General features: G+C 47.0%; 1 protein-coding gene across 13 annotated transcripts in view; it reads right to left on the reverse strand.

The window, feature by feature from the left end:
* Positions 1-6246: 6246 nt before the first annotated feature.
* Positions 6247-17641, reverse strand: part of GIT2 (GIT ArfGAP 2) — a 58938-nt gene continuing 47543 nt past the window's right edge. For 11 of the 13 annotated variants that reach the window (XM_049865571.1, XM_049865567.1, XM_049865572.1 and 8 more), the window contains 4 exons: positions 17481-17563; positions 16444-16632; positions 9989-10052; positions 6247-9522 (listed from right to left, as the gene is read on the reverse strand). In XM_049865571.1, coding sequence (XP_049721528.1) covers positions 9310-9522; positions 9989-10052; positions 16444-16632; positions 17481-17563 — 549 coding nt within the window. In that variant the 3' untranslated portion in view covers positions 6247-9309. Of the gene's footprint in view, positions 9523-9988; positions 10053-16443; positions 17564-17641 lie in introns of those variants that run through there. The other 2 variants (XM_049865577.1, XR_007514857.1) reach the window with 2 other exon arrangements.

The raw sequence follows: 17641 nt of genomic DNA on the forward strand, positions 1-17641 counted from the left end.
CAGACCCCTGATGTGGGTGGGTGAGGACCCGGCTTAATAGGCAGGGCAGTGTCAAATGTCACAAATCTGCTACTTCCCTTTAGCTGTTGCAGTTGAAAATAGGCTTCAGGTATATATCCTGTTGTACTACGCTAATGAGGGCCTACGCTGTTGAATGGGGCCCATACAGGTCTAGGCAGGGATGAAAGGCATTCAAAGTCCTTGGACCCCTTATGCCTGTGTCTTGGCAAAGGGGTGGTGCCTGCCCTGAGTTCCTGGCTTAGGGGGCGTGATGATTTTTTAAAGCCAAGAGACTGGTTTGGGTGTGGTTAGTCCTGAGTACCCAGCTTAGGGGAGTTGGCGGTTTTTTTTGTTGCTTTTTCTCTAAAGCCAGGAGACTGATTTGGATACAGGTCCTATTTCTGGCTTAAGGAGTGTGGCAATTGTTGAATATTGCTGGGCTGGTATCAGAGCAGAGTGGGGAGGGAGTACGTGAGCGGAAAAGAGGCACTTCTCCCCTAAGAAAGTCCTGAAGGGGGAAGGGTTATTTTGATCCCGCATGGTAGGTTAGACACTTGCACTTAACTTTCGCAGATCCAGCGTCACTCCCCCCTGGCTCCAGAGGCTTGTGCAGACTCTCTGCTGCACGGACTGTCCCGACATGGTAAAATGTGTCTCGAGCGCTACTGCTTAGCTCAGTCCATGTGCACCAGCTCACCAGGTGCCAGCTAGCTCAAGTCTGGCACTTCTTCACTGCTTCTGAACTGTCTCTCCCTCCCCCTAAGGAGTCAGTCCTACTCCTCAACTTTGTCTTTGATGTTCAGGGCTCCTAGATTGTCATATATAATCGATTCACTTGTTTTTTTTTTTTTTTTTTAATCTTTGTTGTAAGAGGGACCACAAGAAACGTCTGAGTATTCTGCCATCTTGGCCCTGCCTCAGTTTGTCTCTCTTATTGGGAGTTCTGTGATGTTGTCTTCCTATGCTCCTCACCAGGGTTGCTGCTAGGTTTGTCTCAAAATGGCCCTGGACTGGCTGGCAGGACACCTCTACTCCAATACTCTCCCTGTTTGCTGCTGTCATTCAGTTTTTTTTTCCAACTGGTGTTTGATCTAATGCTTTATACTTTCATTTGATGCTCAGGGTTCCAGGGTTATCTGTATCTGTTACACTCTGTTTTTCAAATCTTTGCTATAGAGGCATGGTGTGGTGCCTATGACTAGGCTGTCATCTCAAATCGGTCTCTCACTCACATTTTTAATCAGAGAAATGCAGATTAAAACTACACTGAAACGTCACTACAAACCCACTTGATTGGCAAAATTAAAATGTCTTGTTGCAGCAGTGGAAACCCTGGTGGCATGGTAGTTAAGTGCTACAGCTGCTAATCAAAGGATCGGCAGTTTGAATCCGCCAGGCGCTCCTTGGAAACTCTATGGGGCAGCAGTTCTACTCTGTCCTATACGGTCGCTGAGTCGGAATCGACTCGACAGCAATGGGTTTGATCTGGTTTGGTTGCAGCAGTGTTGATTAATAAAGACATGAAACCTCGTATTCTGCTGGTGGTGATATAAATCAGTACGACCACTTTGGAAAATCATCCGACATCTTCTGGAGATGCAAACACTCTATGACCCAGTATCAACCCTAGGTATGTACCCTACCGAAATGCAGTCATGTATGTACCCACAGACATGTCATGGATTGAGCTGTGTCCCCCCAAAATGTGTCAACTTGGTTAGGCCATGATTCCCAGTATTGTGTGTTGTCCCCCATTTTGTGATTGTAATTTTCTGCTAAAGGGGATTAGGGTGTAACTGTAACACCCTTACCCAGGTTACATTCCTGATTCAACCTAAAGGGAGTTTCCTTGGGTTGTGGCCTGCACCACCTTTTCTCTCTCAAGAGATAAAAAGGAAAGGGAAGTAAACAGAGAGGGAGGACCTCATACCACCAAGAAAGCAGTGCCAGGAGCGGAGTGTGTCCTTTGGACCCGGGTCCCTGCACCTGAGAAGCTCCTTGACCGGGGGGAAGATTGAGGACAAGGACCTTCCTCCAGAGTTGAAAGAGAAAGCCTTCCTCTGGAGCCAATGCCCTGATTTTGGACTTCTAGCCTACTAGACTGTGAGCAAATAAATTTTTCTTTGTTAAAGCCATCCACTTGTGGTATTTGTTATAGCAGCACTAGATGACTACGACAAGACACATGTAATAATTCTCACATAGCAGCTTTATTCATAAGGGCCAAAAGCTACTATGAGCTCAAATGTCAGTAACATACTAGATATATCAACTGAGGTGTATTCATTCAATAAATACTACACAGCATGAAAAATGAAGTAGCTGGAGCTACACCCATGGACCTAGGTGAGTGACTCTCACAAAGTGGAGGGAAAGAAACAAGCTATAAGATCAGTAGTATTCCACTTACATGTTCAAAAACAGGCACAACGAAGCTGTTGCTTAGGGATGCACACACTAGCGCTCAACTAAAAGCATGGGAACGATACCGCTAAAGTCCAGGGGACAGAGGAGCCCATGGGGACCTACAGGGGAAAGGCAGTGTTCTTGGCCTGGGTGGCGGCTACACAGGAACCCACTTCATAATTCTACACAGATATGTTAAACACACTTCTGTATCTGTATTTCACAGTAAAAGACAGGGAGGGCCAAAGAAAAGAATGAGGCTCTGGCCCAAGCTGGCCCTGGTTCTAGTGTGGACGCCCTACCACTTAGTGGCTGGGGGACCCTTCTCTGGGCCTAGTTTATCTGTGAAATGTAGAGAACAGAGATGTGAAGACGTGAGGAATGCAGAAAGCACGGAGCTCACACACACACACACACACGAACACACCCGCAAAAACCACATCAGTTGTCGAGTTGACTCTGACTCACAGCAACCCCCTGCGTGTCAGAGTAGAACGTGCTACACAGGGTTTTCAGTGGCTGATTTTTGGAAGCAGATCGCCAGGTCTTTCTTCAAGGGACCTCTGGGTGGACTTGAACCACTAACCTTTTGATTAGTAGCCAAGTGTGTTAGCCATTTGTGCCACCAGGGACTCTTATGAAGCTCACAGGGACCTGTTATTCCTAACCGAGAGGATACTCTTCTCCCAGGAAACACACTGTGGTAGAGGAGACCATGTCTACCATTGGGCTTGGGCACAATTTTCATCTTGCTTTAATGAGAAGCAGGTCAGACTCAGGCTAGACTCTTCATTTTTTGGCTCGGAGTCAGAGGCTCTCTTCCAGCCACACTGGGAGAGGTCGCCCTCAACCCTGAGATGGGGCGGACAGCCCATCTCAGTTCTTAAAGGGGCCTTCCTGCTTCCCAGCATGGGGCTGCTCACCCTGGACAGCTGGCTCGGGCAAGTCAGCATGCCCTGTGGAACCTGGAGGTCCTGTAATCATGCACACGGTTGAACTGGGCAGTGTCCTACCATACAGATCAGAGTCTTGAGCAGCGTTTACTGAATATCTCAATTTGAAACAAACAGAAAAGATGAGAAATACTTGTGGCAAAAATAACAAATTGAAAGACAAAACAAGAGACTGGCCACCCAGGCTCTATTCCTATAAGCCTTCCCACCAGGCGGGCAGAGGACCACACAGCAACAACCCCAGGCCTGGGCTGGGCAGAGCTGAGGGCCCTGGCCCCCATCCCTGACACTCCCACTGCACCTCTGGCAAGGCTGCTGCCATTCCTCACCCCTTCTGGTTCCAGAAGGCCTGTCCTTGTCACCTTCTTCCAGCCCTCCTCATCCTGGGAGGGAGGGCCCACCTCTGCCAGCAGGTCCCGCTGGTGAAGAGCACAGGCTGTGTGCTTTGACTTACTCCACCACCGACTGTGGGCTCTAGGGCCAAGCCTCAGTTTCCTTATCTGCAAAATGGACAGTTTCAACTCCTGCTTTACGAGATTGTCTTGACAATTAACTAGAAAATGTATAGAGCACCTAGCACAGTGGCTACACATAGTGAATGCTATTATGAACTCCGTCCCTCTGGTCTGAATGAAGTAGGTTGGGGTGGGGAAATACTGAAGGGTGAGATCTTGAGAAGGGAAGGAGAAGGCTGGCAGAGGGAAGTGGAGAGCAAATAGCTGTACAAGGGGAGGGCTGAGAGGCCAATCTTAGCCTTGGCAGAGAGAAATTACAAGATTAAGATTTCAAAACTCCTACTTGTCCCTAAGGTGTGCAGGGGCTCATGAAGAAAGCGAGACCTGGGAGAGATGAAGTGTACAGGACTAAGCCAAGAGAAAAGGCCAAGGCCATGTGACTGGCAATAACTTGGGAGTTCTGACAGGGAAGGGAGGTGAAGCCGGGGCCACCCCAGGGGACGGCAAGATGCAGAGACGTAGAAGAGGCATGAGGCCTGAGAGGCTGGAAAGGGAATTGTGTGGGAAAGATGAGTGCCAAGAAGGACCGGTGTTGCGAAGAATGGGAAGAGATTCTGGAGGAGACACTGGGGTCGTAGGAAAGAAGTGGAAGGCTGAGAAGTTCTGAGCAGGTTTAGGCAGTTTGGGGACCTGGGAAGAGAAAATGGTCAGAGAAGCTGTGCCAAGAGCCTGGGTGTAAGAGGGAAGATGGGGGGAGATGGGCTAAGAGGGAGCGCCCTTGCCATACTGCTCCTTATGTCCAGTGGTCCCTTCCTTAGGGGACCTCCAGGCCTGGCTTTGTTTCGAGTATACACACCAGTCTGTGAAGTGGCTAGAAAATAGCACAGGGCAGGATGAGGGAATCTTACCTTGTGTGGCTCTGGCTGCTGGTGTGGTGGCCGCTGGCAGAGGCAGGGACCACCTGAGTCTGTCTCCTCTACCCGGAGTCTGGGCAGTGGGTTACTCCTGAGACCATGAGGAGCCTTCCCTGTGGCGAGGCAGCCATCTGCGCAGCATGAGGTGGAAAACACGACACAGGCACTGCCCGCTGGTGCTTGGGAGCCTGTGGACAGGAGCTCAGGCTGTCCTTCCTGTGGTCACTCAGCAAATACTGTGCAGGTGCAGGCACCAGGAGACTCAAGGGGAGGCTTAAGGGGCCTGCAGTCTTTGGGGGACACAGACCCTGATAGGGCTGCAAAAGTCATTTATTTCCATAGTCTCACATTGCCCACCTGCCCCTCTTAGAACTAGAGCTTCAGGGGTCCTATGCCAGAAGGGACCTCAGCCCACCTCAGTGCGGACGGCGTGGTAGCTCCCCCTCCACACGAAGAGGTGACATCCTCTCTGGGATTGTCAGTCACGAGCACTGCTGGGGTCGTGAAAACACAACTTGGCTGTTTCCAAGAGAAGTAAGACAAACTAGACACACAATAGCTAACATATTCTGAGCATGTCAAAGAGGCCTTTCTCCCTCCCCTCTGATGTGAGACTTAACCTCCCCATGTGGAAGTTTCCCCATCTGTGAAATGGGAATAACAACTACTCCATAGGGTTGTGGTGAGGATTAAATGAGCTAATACAGGTAAAGTGTTTAGCACAGTGCTTGGCACAGAGTAAACAGTTGATAAATGTTGGCTGTAATAATAATAATTATATATTATAAAAACACGTTTAGAGCAGAAGGCAATGAGCCCTGTGGTGAGAGGCCTGCAATGGTCAAGGGCAGTGGTTCTCAAACTATGGCCTCAGGACCAGCAGCATCAGCATCACCTGGGAACTTGTAAGAAACTCAATTTCTTAGGCCGCACCTCAGACCTGCAGAGTCAGAAGCCCAGCAGCCTGTGACTCAGCAGGCCCACCTGGGGTCTGACGCTGGCTTTAAAAAATCGAACTTGTGGAGTAAATGCATCAGAAGATACACGGAACTAGTACCTTGACACAGGACTTAAGAAAGCCATTTACTAAGCACGGGGTAAGTGCGGAGGCCGCAATGGCCATTACCACCGTACAACTGACAGAGCCCCAGGGGAGGAAGCGCATCACACGCGTCTCTTAATGAAGATGGTGCTGTGTGAGGAGGAGTTTCTCAGAACTCCTACTGAGTGGCTTTGGCTCGATGGCACCTGGTAGTAAAGGAAACATCAACTGACTGGCGCATAGCATTGCCAAGGAGCCCTGGTGGTGCAACAGTTAAGCACTGGGCTGCTAACCAAAAGGTTGACGGTTCGAATCTACCCAGTGGCTCTGTGAGAGAAAGACCTGGCGATCTACTTCTGGAAAGATCACAGCCTAGGAAACCCTGTGGGGTGGTTCTAGTCTGTCACGTGGGGTCACTAGGAGCTGAAAATCGACTTTACGGCACCTAACAACAACAACTGCAGCATTGCCACAGAGACACTTACAGAGCCTGTTTATTGCATACCTAGCAGGCAAATTCCAAAACAATTTTACGACGACGCTTAAAGGGTTGTACAATAATTACAGGAAGAGAATGTACAATAAAAATGAAAAATAAGTACAGAATGAGTGACATGGTAAAACACGTTTGAGTAAAAGGCATTTCATTTTTCCTATGCAGCATATTCTTTTGTAAAAAGAAGGGTTGGTTACCTTCAACCAGGACGAGGAGAGAAATCAAATCATATTGCTGGAAAGCTCACGGATGCTACTGAGGACAAAAATAGGCTAGTTCCACTCTTGGTTCTGCAATTCCCATCATTTAGGAGGTTGTGTAACAGCTCCCGGGTTGTGCGCTCCTAGTTCCAATTTTATAAAATGCTGTATTTGCTCTTTGGGCCCAATTCATTGTTCTTTGGCAAATAAGAACTATTTGCATTTCCACAGCAGAAGATGATTTCAGTTAAAGAACCTCCGGGGTGTAGAGCTGTGCCTCCCGCGAGAGCCAGTTTCATAAAGTGCGCCTCTGTCCCATCAGCTTCCAGGGGGGAGGGGTATTTGAGAATAAAGGGTAAAAATGACTTACGGGACACAGACATTAGTGCAAGGCTGTGGGATCCATGTGCAAACGGTGGCCTTCTACAACAAGCGGTCAGAAAAGGTGCGATTTGCCCCCAGGACTGCAGAGCCCCTGGCACACAATCTCAGGTCAGGCTATGGAAGCGTGAGGGCACTTAACGAGATGGGCGACCTGTGGCCATGAATGCCACTCCACCTGAGAGCTTCTTTCCCGAGGTGGCCCTGTGAGTTACCAGAGCAAGCTCCTCCGGGGTATTCTTACAACTACACGTGCGTTCCTGATCCCCACATTCCTTGGCTTTCTCTAGGGGGATAAAATCGATGTCCTGTATCATAGGTTCAAGTGAAGACACCGCTTCACCTCTTTCAAACAATGCATCTCAAGCCCCTGAGGGTGCCCCTCCTCCCTGGTTATCCTCAGGATTGCCGCCGGGCCTTTCCTGAGGGCCTGGGCAGGTGCAACAGGAGGGACAGGTGTTTACAAGAAAGAGGGGCAGCTAAGGACCCGAAGCATGCAGGAAGTGGTATCAGACGGTGCTCGGACCTAAGGTAGAAGACCTCTTCTCGAAGGCAGTTCTAACTGCAGTTTCACCTCAGCACCCGGCAACCGCGTGGCACTTATGGCTGTGCAGACAAACAAGTGGGATGAGTCTTTTGGAGACTCAAACCCTTTTTCCCAAGCTACTCACAGTGGAGCAAGACCCAACAAAAGCGCCCACACACCGTGACTTGGTAAACCAACCACCACTGTGGTACTATTTTCATGACAGCATATGGTCAAGCTATAAAGTTTATCATGAATCAAATGGGTTCTGTGAAAATAGAGACAACTTGTACTCTGATTATTTGGACTTCTTCACATGCGTGCATGACCATTGCGGGGCAGAGGGGTATGGTTAAAAAGAGGACTAGCAGCAACTGGACAGGGTAGGGCAGCTACGTTACAGGTAAGGCTCAGAAACTAAACCAGGTGTGACAGGGGAAGCCACTCTCCCTGTAGATGTCTTGGGGCTGAGGCTGTGAGCTGGCAGCCTAGAGGCCATGGCTCCCCACACCGGTTCTATTAAAACATTTGGATTAGTTGCCAACTTTAAAGATGGAGAGATGGCACGAAAACATCCAGATTTCAGGTATCTCCTGAAAAAACAAAGCTCTGGCAACCCCAGGCCTGCACTGCTGCAGGGCTCGCCAGCTGTCTCTCCTCCATCACCTGCACTTCCGCCTGGCCCCTCCAGTCTAGGTGCTCAAAACTGCTGCACTGACTGGGGATAGGAATAGGTGGAACATTCAGAATAAGAAACGTTGTTTTAGTAATTTAAAAAACCATTTCGGCACATTCCAGAACTTAAACCTGGTCATCAGCCAGAGCACACTCCCTAAGAAAGTTCTGAAAATTGATGTCTAATTTTTAAGTACCAGTCAGGCAACAGGGAAGAAATGAAACTCAGATGACTGTATAAATCTTACCTTATAAGAAGTCCTTAAAGGTGACAAAAAAGGTGAAGTAGGTCATGCTGAGAAAGCATTAGAGGCTGAAGGAGTAACTGAATTTTGGATGCCAGGTACAATACAAGGCCAGGGAGTAGAAGACTCTCCCCCACACAATCCACGGCAGTGATAACTGGGTGGGTGGCAAAGAATTCGTTAAGGTTGTTCGGCCCATGTTCCACTCTGCCGCACGTTCTAGATAACAGGTCGGGCTGACAGTGGGAAGGCAGAGCTCTTGACCCAGAGTGACATCATGGTGGCACTCCTGTCTTGAACATGGCCAAATGGACACAATGGGGGGTGTGTGCAGATGCTTTATCTGACTCCGTGGAGACTTCAGGATGACAGCAAAATCGAAAGAGATAGAAGATCAAGTAAAAAAATTAAATTAAACAATATTTGACAGGATAGAGCAGCTAAAAGAAATACAGCAATTCATCGTTTCCTTCCAAGAGAGATTGTTACATCATTTTAGAAAGTGGCAAAGTCCTTCTCCACATACCTGCTTGGAGATACCCCAAACGCAGAGACTTTGCAGTAGGTGGGAAAACTCACTTATTGCACAATGCTTGGCAGGGAACAGATAATGATGATTTTTTTTTTTTTAAACTCCTTCAAGAAAATGTTTTCCTAAAAACCTCGTTTATAGTTTTAACCATAGGCAGGGAGCTTTAAGGGGTGACAAATCCTAACAGACTCTGAACATTGAAGCTATGCTTTTGGATGTAGATGCTCATTAACTTGACAGTCACTGACGACACAACAGAAAATCAGAAACGAGACTGGCAAACAGGCACAAAATAAGGCAAGTGGGTTAAATTAATAGTCGAAAATTTGTTAGAAAACATGCAAAAATAATACTGAGCTTTCTTTTAAAAAGTTTTCAATGGTCATTAAATGTTTGTTTTTGTAAAAATCTGAAAAGGTCCGTGTCTAAATTTGAAATCGGACTTTAAAAAGCCTAGAAGATACAAGGGACGACGCTCCGCTCTTCAGTTGTTGTTCTCTTTGGTGGTGATGGTGACCAGCTGCTTGGCGGCCTTGGCGATGTCGTAGGCGCACTGGATGACCTGCTGAGTGACCAGCTGAATGTCCGTGGGGGAGCCAGGGTCCCCAGGGAGGGTCTTCCTGCACTCAGACTGCAGGCGGTAGGCACTGGATGTCAGTAAACGGAGGGAAGTCCTCACCAAGTCGGACTTGGGTTTCTAAGGAGAGAAACACAGCTGTTGGCCGTCAACTAGAGAGAGGGTAGACACCCAAGAACAAGGGACAAGCGTTCTTCTGAAAACAACTCAGAGTGCTCCATACAGTGAAAGGCAGTTTTGTCATGCACTTTTTCTACGGGAAGCCTTGCAATCTACCCGGCAAGAAGTGCTGAAAAGTTCTGACTCAAAAGATCACACAGCATGCAGTGTAAATTTTAGTACTATGTGCTATTAATATTTTGAAAATTATTAATTCACTTGGGTAAATTATTCCAGATAAAATTTCATCTTATTAATGTTCTGTCTTTACCTCATCTTACTAAAACCAATACTCTTGTAGAACAACAACTATATGACTGTTATTTAAAACTCTGTGTGCTACAAAAACGTTAATATAAACGTCATAAAGACATTTCTTGCAGCTCATTTCAAAGGACTGGAACCAAGTAAGTAGAAAGAGACTTACTTTGGGGAACAATGCTGCCATTTCTGTAACCGCTACGTGTATCCTCTCTGAGCAGGGAATATAACTGCAAGAATATTGATGAGGTTATTCAGTGACAGTAAAAATAATTCAGAGACAGTACTCAGGGGCACAAGCAGCTTCCATTTCTATCCCCTTAATGAAAGGCCTGAGGCCGCGATCAGCCACCCTGCACACACTCGACCAGAAGGCACCTGGTAATAAAGCAGTTTCCCGTCCCTTCTCCCAAGTTCCGTAGCTCAGATAAAAGCCATCTGCAGGTATAAAATGCAGGCAACATACACTATTGCCTGGGTAAAGCCACAAGGCAACTTGAGCATCTCCTCAAGTTGGTAATTTATTTCTCATGTGTTTGATCTTCCTCATTTCTTGAAAGAGAAACAAACATTTCCATGCAAAAGGCCACAGAAGTTAAAAAATAACCCAAACCCCAACCACACCCGCTGCCATCGAATCAATTCTGACTCATAGCAACCCTACAGGACAGAGCAGAGCTGCCCCATAGGGTTTCCAAGGATGTAAATCTTTACATAAGCAGACTGCCACATCTTTCCCCCATGGAGCAGCTGGTGGGTTTGAACTGCCGACCTTTTGGTTTGCAGCGAGTGTCACCATTGTGCCATCAGGGGTCCTTTTTAAAAATAAAGGACTGAAAAAAACTCAGCATTATAATTGGGGCCTCTACCTTAACACCCACGTGCCATTTAGCCAATGAGCACTTCTAAATTCCTTCCATTCGAAAGCATCTGAATTGGTGGGAAATCAAAATCTTTGAGTGAGGAGAAAACACTGAAGTCTACTTCATTTACTTGTTCAGACATTTCTCTACTTTTCCTGAAGTTGCTGCTTGTTTGTAATAAAATGGCGGGGTCCCTGGGTGGCACAAATGGTTAATATGCTTAGTTGTTAACTGAAAAGTTGGAGGTCCGAACCCACCCAGAGGCAACTCGGAAGGAAGGCCTGGAGACATACTTCTGAAAAATCAGCCACTGAAAACTGTATGGAGCACAGTTCTACTCTGACACACATGAGGGGTCGCCGTGAGTCAGACCAGACTTGACAGCAACAGGTCGAGCTCAGGCAGCACCTTCCTGTTCATTGACATGCTCTCAGAAAACCAAGTGCATGACGTCTGCCCGTCCGACCCTTCTTTCCAGGCCACCTCTTCACCTGATCTCTTAGGTGACAGCACCAGAGTGAGCGCTTAAGGAGCGCTGACCTGGTACAAGCTCTGGCTCCACAGAGAACTCACTAGATCCACCTAGCAGCCTATGAGGTTGGTATTGTTAGCATGCTCGTTTTCCACATGAGGAAAAAAGGATCCTGGAGAAGCAGCCAACTTGTCCATGGTCCCACAGCTGCTAAGAGGAAGGCTGAGCTCAAGCCGTGCTGCCTGGTGCCGGAGTCTGAGGTCCTCCCTGCTATCCCACAGGCCTCTCCCGACAGGTTCGTGTCTTTCATTATAGCAAGCCTCTTTCCCCTGGTGGCTGGTGATTCTGACTTCTTAAGTGAGAAGAAATGGAAGAATCCAGGAGTCTTATTCTTACTACTGTGACAGTATGAAATGAGGTTGGTTTCCCACTCCTCGAAGGCTGGGTTTCCACCCTGAGTAGTTGCATTACAAAGTGCAGAGAGGCAAAAACAGATTGATGATGGCATTAAGTGACAGTTCTTGGCTACCACACTGCCACCAAGCCTGGGTTTGTTTCTAGGAAGACTGACCCATGGCCCAGGAAGCCCTATAACCAAAAAAACAAAAACGCAAACCCCTGGTGGACGAGTCGATTCTGCCCTAGAGGGTGGCTGAGTTGGATGAAGCAGCCCTACGGGAGCCTGTTTTTAGCACGTCAAGAAATACTGCTGTGAGGCAATGGAATATTACGCATCGATAAAGAACAATGATGAATCCGTGAAACATTTCATAACATGGAGGAATCTGGAAGGCATTATGCTGAGTGAAATTGGTCAGCTGCAAAAGGGCAAATATTGTATAAGACCACTATTATAAGAACTTGAGAAATAATTTAAACAAGAGGAGAATATTCTTTGATGGTTACAAGAGCAGGGAGGGAGAGAGTACAAGGGGTATTCACTAATTAGATAGTAGATAAGAACTATTTTAGGTGAAGGGAAAGACAACACACAATACAGGAGAGGTCAGCACAACTGGACTAAACCAAAAGCAAAGAAGTTTCCTGAATAAACTGAACGTTTAAAAGGCCAGTGTAGTAGCAGGGGCGAGGGTCTGGGGACCATGGTTTCAGGGGACATCTAAGTCAACTGGCATAATAAAATCTATTAAGAAAACATTCTGAATCCCACTTTGGAGAGTGGCGTCTGGGGTCTTAAATGCTAGCAAGCGGCCATCCAAGGTGCATCAATTGGTCTCAACCCACCTGGAGCAAGAAAGAATGAACAACACCAATGACACAAGGTAACTATGAACCTAAGAGACAGAAAGGACCACATAAATCAGAGACTACATCAGCCTGAGACCGGAAGAACTAGATGGCGCCCGGCCACAACTGATGACTGCCCTGACAGGGAACACAACAGAGAACCCCTGAGGGAGCAGGAGAGCAGTGGGATGCAGACCCCAAATTCTCGTAAAAAGACCAAACTTAATGGTCTGACTTGAGACTAGAATGACCCTGGAGGTCATGGTCCCCAGACCTTCTGTTAGCCCAAGACAGGAACCATACCCAAAGCCAACTCTTCAGACAGGGACTGGACTGGATTATGGGATAGACAATGACACTGGGGAAGAATGAGCTTCTTGGATCAAGTAGACACACGAAACTATGTGGGCATCTCCTGTCTGAAGGTGAGATAAGAGGGTACAGGGGGTCAGAAGCTGTCCGAATGGGCATGAAAAGAGTGGAGAGAAGGAATGTGCTGTCTCACTAGGGGAAGAGCAGTTAGGAGTACAAAGCAAGGTGTTTATGAATTTTTGTATGAGAGTCTCGCTTGATTTGTAAACTTTCACTTAAAGCACAAAAAAATTTTAAATAAATAAATTTATCCAGTAAAAAAAAAAAAAAAGAAATACTGCTGTAAGGGCCTCAGTCTGGCCTTACGCAAGAACCCCTGCGACCAAATTTTCCAACCTCCTCAGATACAGAACTCAATGATGTTAGCACCTACTCTAGCACTTAGAGCCATCAAGTTAACATTTTCCCTCAGGGTTTTAAACCATGAAGTTGGTTTCTGCTTGAAGATTGTCATAAGCAATCTCTGTTCATCTTTGTGAGAAATTTAGTACCAAAACTATTTAAATTAAGATACACTACATTGTAATTAAACTGTTACATTTCAAGAGAATGGTTTTTATTATCCAAAGTGCCTTCAAGTGGGAAACCCTGACTAACCTTTTCCTCATGGCCCTGGGCTCCCTCTGGGAGCAGTTAGAACCATAGGCCAGGTACTCACAGAAATGCCTACACGTAAGGAGATATTTAACTTGCAAATACGTGGGGGCAACAACCCACCTGGTGGCACGGTCACTCAGAAAAAGGCAGCAGCCACAGCGGTCATTGTGTCATGCACGGCCATCTCCTGAACCAGCGTGCACACTTCATAGCTCACTCACTGCGGACACGTCCTTTACTGCCTACAGTGTTCATTTTTACCCAGAAATACAACCCGCCCTTTCCCCACCCTCCATGGAGAAGAAATTTCTCCTAAGACATCTCTGGAACATTTATTCAATACACACTATTTTGGGACAACCTCAACAAGCCACAAAAGGCGGCACAGGCAGGTTGATGAGAAAGTTCTCCTCTGCTCTCATGGGAAGTTCACTTTTTTTTCAGGGGGAGGGAGTTTACTTTCCCAACTTCAAATCGATATCCTTCCTCAAAAAGGTCTTTGTGAATATTACGTAGTAATTCCTGGAAAGACAGAGAATGTGTGTGTCTGTGTGAGAGAGAGAGAGCAACAGAGAACGTGTATGTGTACCTGTGAGAGAGAGAGAGACAGACACAGGCAGAGAGCAAGCCAGAGGCCCAGGATATGGGGCCAGGCTGCAGGAAGGTCAGAGGCTGCAGGATGCTCGCTTGGCCCAGGGAACCAGGACCAAGCCTGAATGTGCCGGCATGGGATATGGGTCTCCTTAGGAGAAGCACGAGGGACAGATCAACGAAGGAGAGAACACGAGCAAAAGGCATGGATTTAATTACTACAATGCAGAGTTATAAATGAAAGTGACTTGGCTATGTGAACAACCAGCAATTTTAACACAGTACCAAGCAATTTATGAAATAGAAATCCTCTAGGACTGGTTTTGGTTTTAAACCAAAAGCTTAAGCTAATGATGAAAATCTCTGCATCATTCCCTCACGGTCTTAAAAAAAATATCAGATCATGAAATGTACTGAACGGGTTTGTACATCTGGGGAAAAAAAAAAGAACTTCTCAAATTGTAGGAGGCACCATATTGTAATCTTTGGAGCCCAAAAAGGCCTCGGGGCAGGTATTTATTTATTCTGACAACTACCAAAGAGAGCGATACAATGTATGCACATTTTTTAGTCCGAAATACAAGCACAGCACTTCTGAAGGAGAGGAAATGTGAAGGGAGGCAGAGAGCACTAGAGAAGGAGTTATTCTTGGTACCAAGGCTGCTTGAAAGATTGTCAAAAACTGCACTTCGGAAAGCTGTGACACAGTTTGCTTTAAAGAATCAGATAATGAAGCTGAGCAAAGTAAGTGAACACCTATCACACACGAGGCATGAAAGGCCTGGGATAAAGAGGAGACTGGGGAAAGGGCGAAGTAGCTGTGCGATTTTGGGAAAGGAGGCGGAGAAAGTCGGACATTTCCTCTTTCTCTCTGAGGACCCTCCAAGGGTACACCCATGAAGATTCGCTCTTAACCTTTAATAAACACCGATTACTCTTCTCTTCTCTAGTGGGAGAAAGGACCCTGGGAGAAGCCTGAACTGCATATAAAAAAGGTAAACAGTAGAAAAAGGGGAGGTCAGCGTGGCAGCGCCAGCGATACGGACGAGCACCCAGAAGATGCTGACGCATTGTCCTGCGGCAGAACAGAGGCAGGAGAGACTCTACGGCACCATGTTCCCTGAGTGACTTGTTTCTGCAGAGCACAATGAGGAGTTCTTCACCGAAGTCTACCGTTTGCTGACTGTCATGGATTCATCTGTGTCCCCCCCACCAAAATGTGTGTCCACTTGGTTAAACTGTGATTCCCAGTAGTGTGTGGCTGGCCTCCATTTCGTGATTGTAATTTTATGTTGAGAGGATTAGGGTGGGATTGTAATACCACCCTTACTCAGGTCACCTCCCTGATCCAAGGTAAAGGGAGTTTCCCTGGGGTGTGACAGCCTGCACCACCTTTTCTCCCTCAAGAGATAAAAGAAAAGGGAAGCAAAAAGAGTTGGGGACCTCATACCACCAAGAAAGCAGCACCAGGAGCAGAGTGCGCCATTTGGACACGGGGTCCCTGCGCCTGAGAAGCTCCCTGACCAGGGGAAGATTAGAACACAAGGACCTTCCTCCAGAGCTGACAGAGAGAGAAAGCCTTTCCCTGGAGCCAACGCCCTGAATTTGGACTTGTAGCCTACTAGACTGTGAGAGAATAAATTTCTCTTTGTTAAAGCCATCCACTTGTGGTATTTCTGTTACAGCAGCACTAGATGACGAAGATACTGACCTAATGAAAAGAATGAGACTCTGCTGCTGCTTCCTCAAACTCAACAGGATGGCGTGAAATGATATTTCTGCGTATGTATAAATCAGGCCAGCGTGTGACAACTAGGATGTCACCCAGAACGGCTGACAACCTACCAGAAGTTCTCAGAGAATTCACTCTCGGAGAACGAAAGGATAAATGAGAACAAAAGCCAGTTCCCTCTTTACAGTAAGAAGTAACTCCACAGGATACGGTTCTGTTCAGAATAAACAGATTCTTCTTTCATGAGCAGAGAATGACTTGGGTGAGGATTAGGTCAACTTCTATTTTTAGTCCATTTGTTTCTTAGAAGTTTAAACACACACACACGGAAACAGGTAAGAAATCAGGTTCACCTGAGGACACCATTCATGTCAGCAAACTTCCCTAACTAAAGATCAAATGGAGTAGCAGAGGCTGGAAGAAACACTACTCAAGTTTTAAGGTGGCTTCTTTTTCACTTCCATCCAGAAGTAGCAATGTCACTACCCAAAATGCTGCAATTCTATTTTAGAGGCATTTATTTCTCAGAGAACCTCTTAACAAGGTAACGATTAAAAACCCTATGTTAAAAAAAAAAAAAACCCAAAATTTTTACAAATTTGTTCTTAAGCCTGTTGTATAAATCTGAAGTTTTTGCCTAGTAAATTGGAGGGGAAAAAAAAAAACCCTGGTTGCTAACTGAAAGAGCTTCTCTTTCACGGCAGGTACACACATTCTCCTGAAGCAGGATATCCGGTCCCCCTCACCTGTCATGTTTATTTTCTTGGGCTGCTCTCAAGAGCTCCTGGATGTTTTTGGTGATCTGCTCAGTCTTCCGGATGACATCCTCAGTGCTGGGGAGAGAGGGGCTGGGGGCTGCGTGGGGCTCTGTGGCATTTGGTGCAGCGCTGTCACCCTGCCACACCATACTCCTCTGCCTTCCCTTTCTGCTTGACCTGCGAAGAAGACAGAAGTGGCTGGATATGACAGGTGTTCCCAGCTGCTTCTCTGCTTCTACTAGCCACTTAATCTGCACTTGCGGAATGCACCAACAGGCCGCTGTCCTGGTCTCCTCTGTCCCGTCTGAGCGTCGCTCACTGGTAAGGTTATTTCATCAGGGGGGCAGCCCCGGCTCACACATACACAGGCCATTTCATCCTCCCGTGGGGCTAGGAATTACTAAAGTCACTCTCACAGAACGGGGGAGGGGGGGCGTGAGGGAAGAAATAACTGGAATGGGGAGGATGTGTCTTTATAAAGCCAACCCTAACAGGGCCAATTCCTTGGGTACAAATGCCGACTATAACTTAATGTTGACTTAAATATGAAGTGAAAGGCTCGATTTAAACAGATTACCGATACTAAGAGACATGTATAGACTTCTGGTGAAAAAAAAAGGCCTCTGTGACAATGAGAGATGAGAAGATGGATGTATACCCTAGGAATTTACGTCTGAATACTCTACAACCTTATGGGTCTGAAAATAGAGAAAAGGGGTGTAGGCGACGAACTGCTTCTCCTGACCAAGGCCTACTGTTGTCGTCGTTAACTGTTAGTTGCCCTCGAGTCAGTTCCAACTCATGACGACCCCACGTGTTACAGAGTAGAACTGCTCCATACGGTTTTCTTGGCTGTAGTCTTAACAGGAGCAGGTTACAAGGCCTATCTTCTCCAGTACGGCTGGGTGGGTTTGAACCACCAAACTTTAGGTTAGCAGTTGAGCACAAACTGTGCCACTTAGGCCTGCTGGGTCTCTGGTGTTTCAGAGCCCACCCTCCCCCATATGCTCTTCCTGCAGCTGTACCCCGTGTCATCGGGCTCCGTGTCATTGGGGGTGTTGTCGTAGTCACTTTCAGGGGTACTGTTCTGCTTCTCCAGCCTGGATGCCTAAAGTAAAGACAGAAAAGGTGGCCTCCATTAGTTTAGAACACTAGACACTTCTCGAGAGATTTCCCCAGGAATCAT

This window comes from Elephas maximus, chromosome 22, assembly GCF_024166365.1.
Source record: "Elephas maximus indicus isolate mEleMax1 chromosome 22, mEleMax1 primary haplotype, whole genome shotgun sequence".
In the NCBI taxonomy this organism is placed as follows: Eukaryota; Metazoa; Chordata; class Mammalia; order Proboscidea; family Elephantidae; genus Elephas; species Elephas maximus.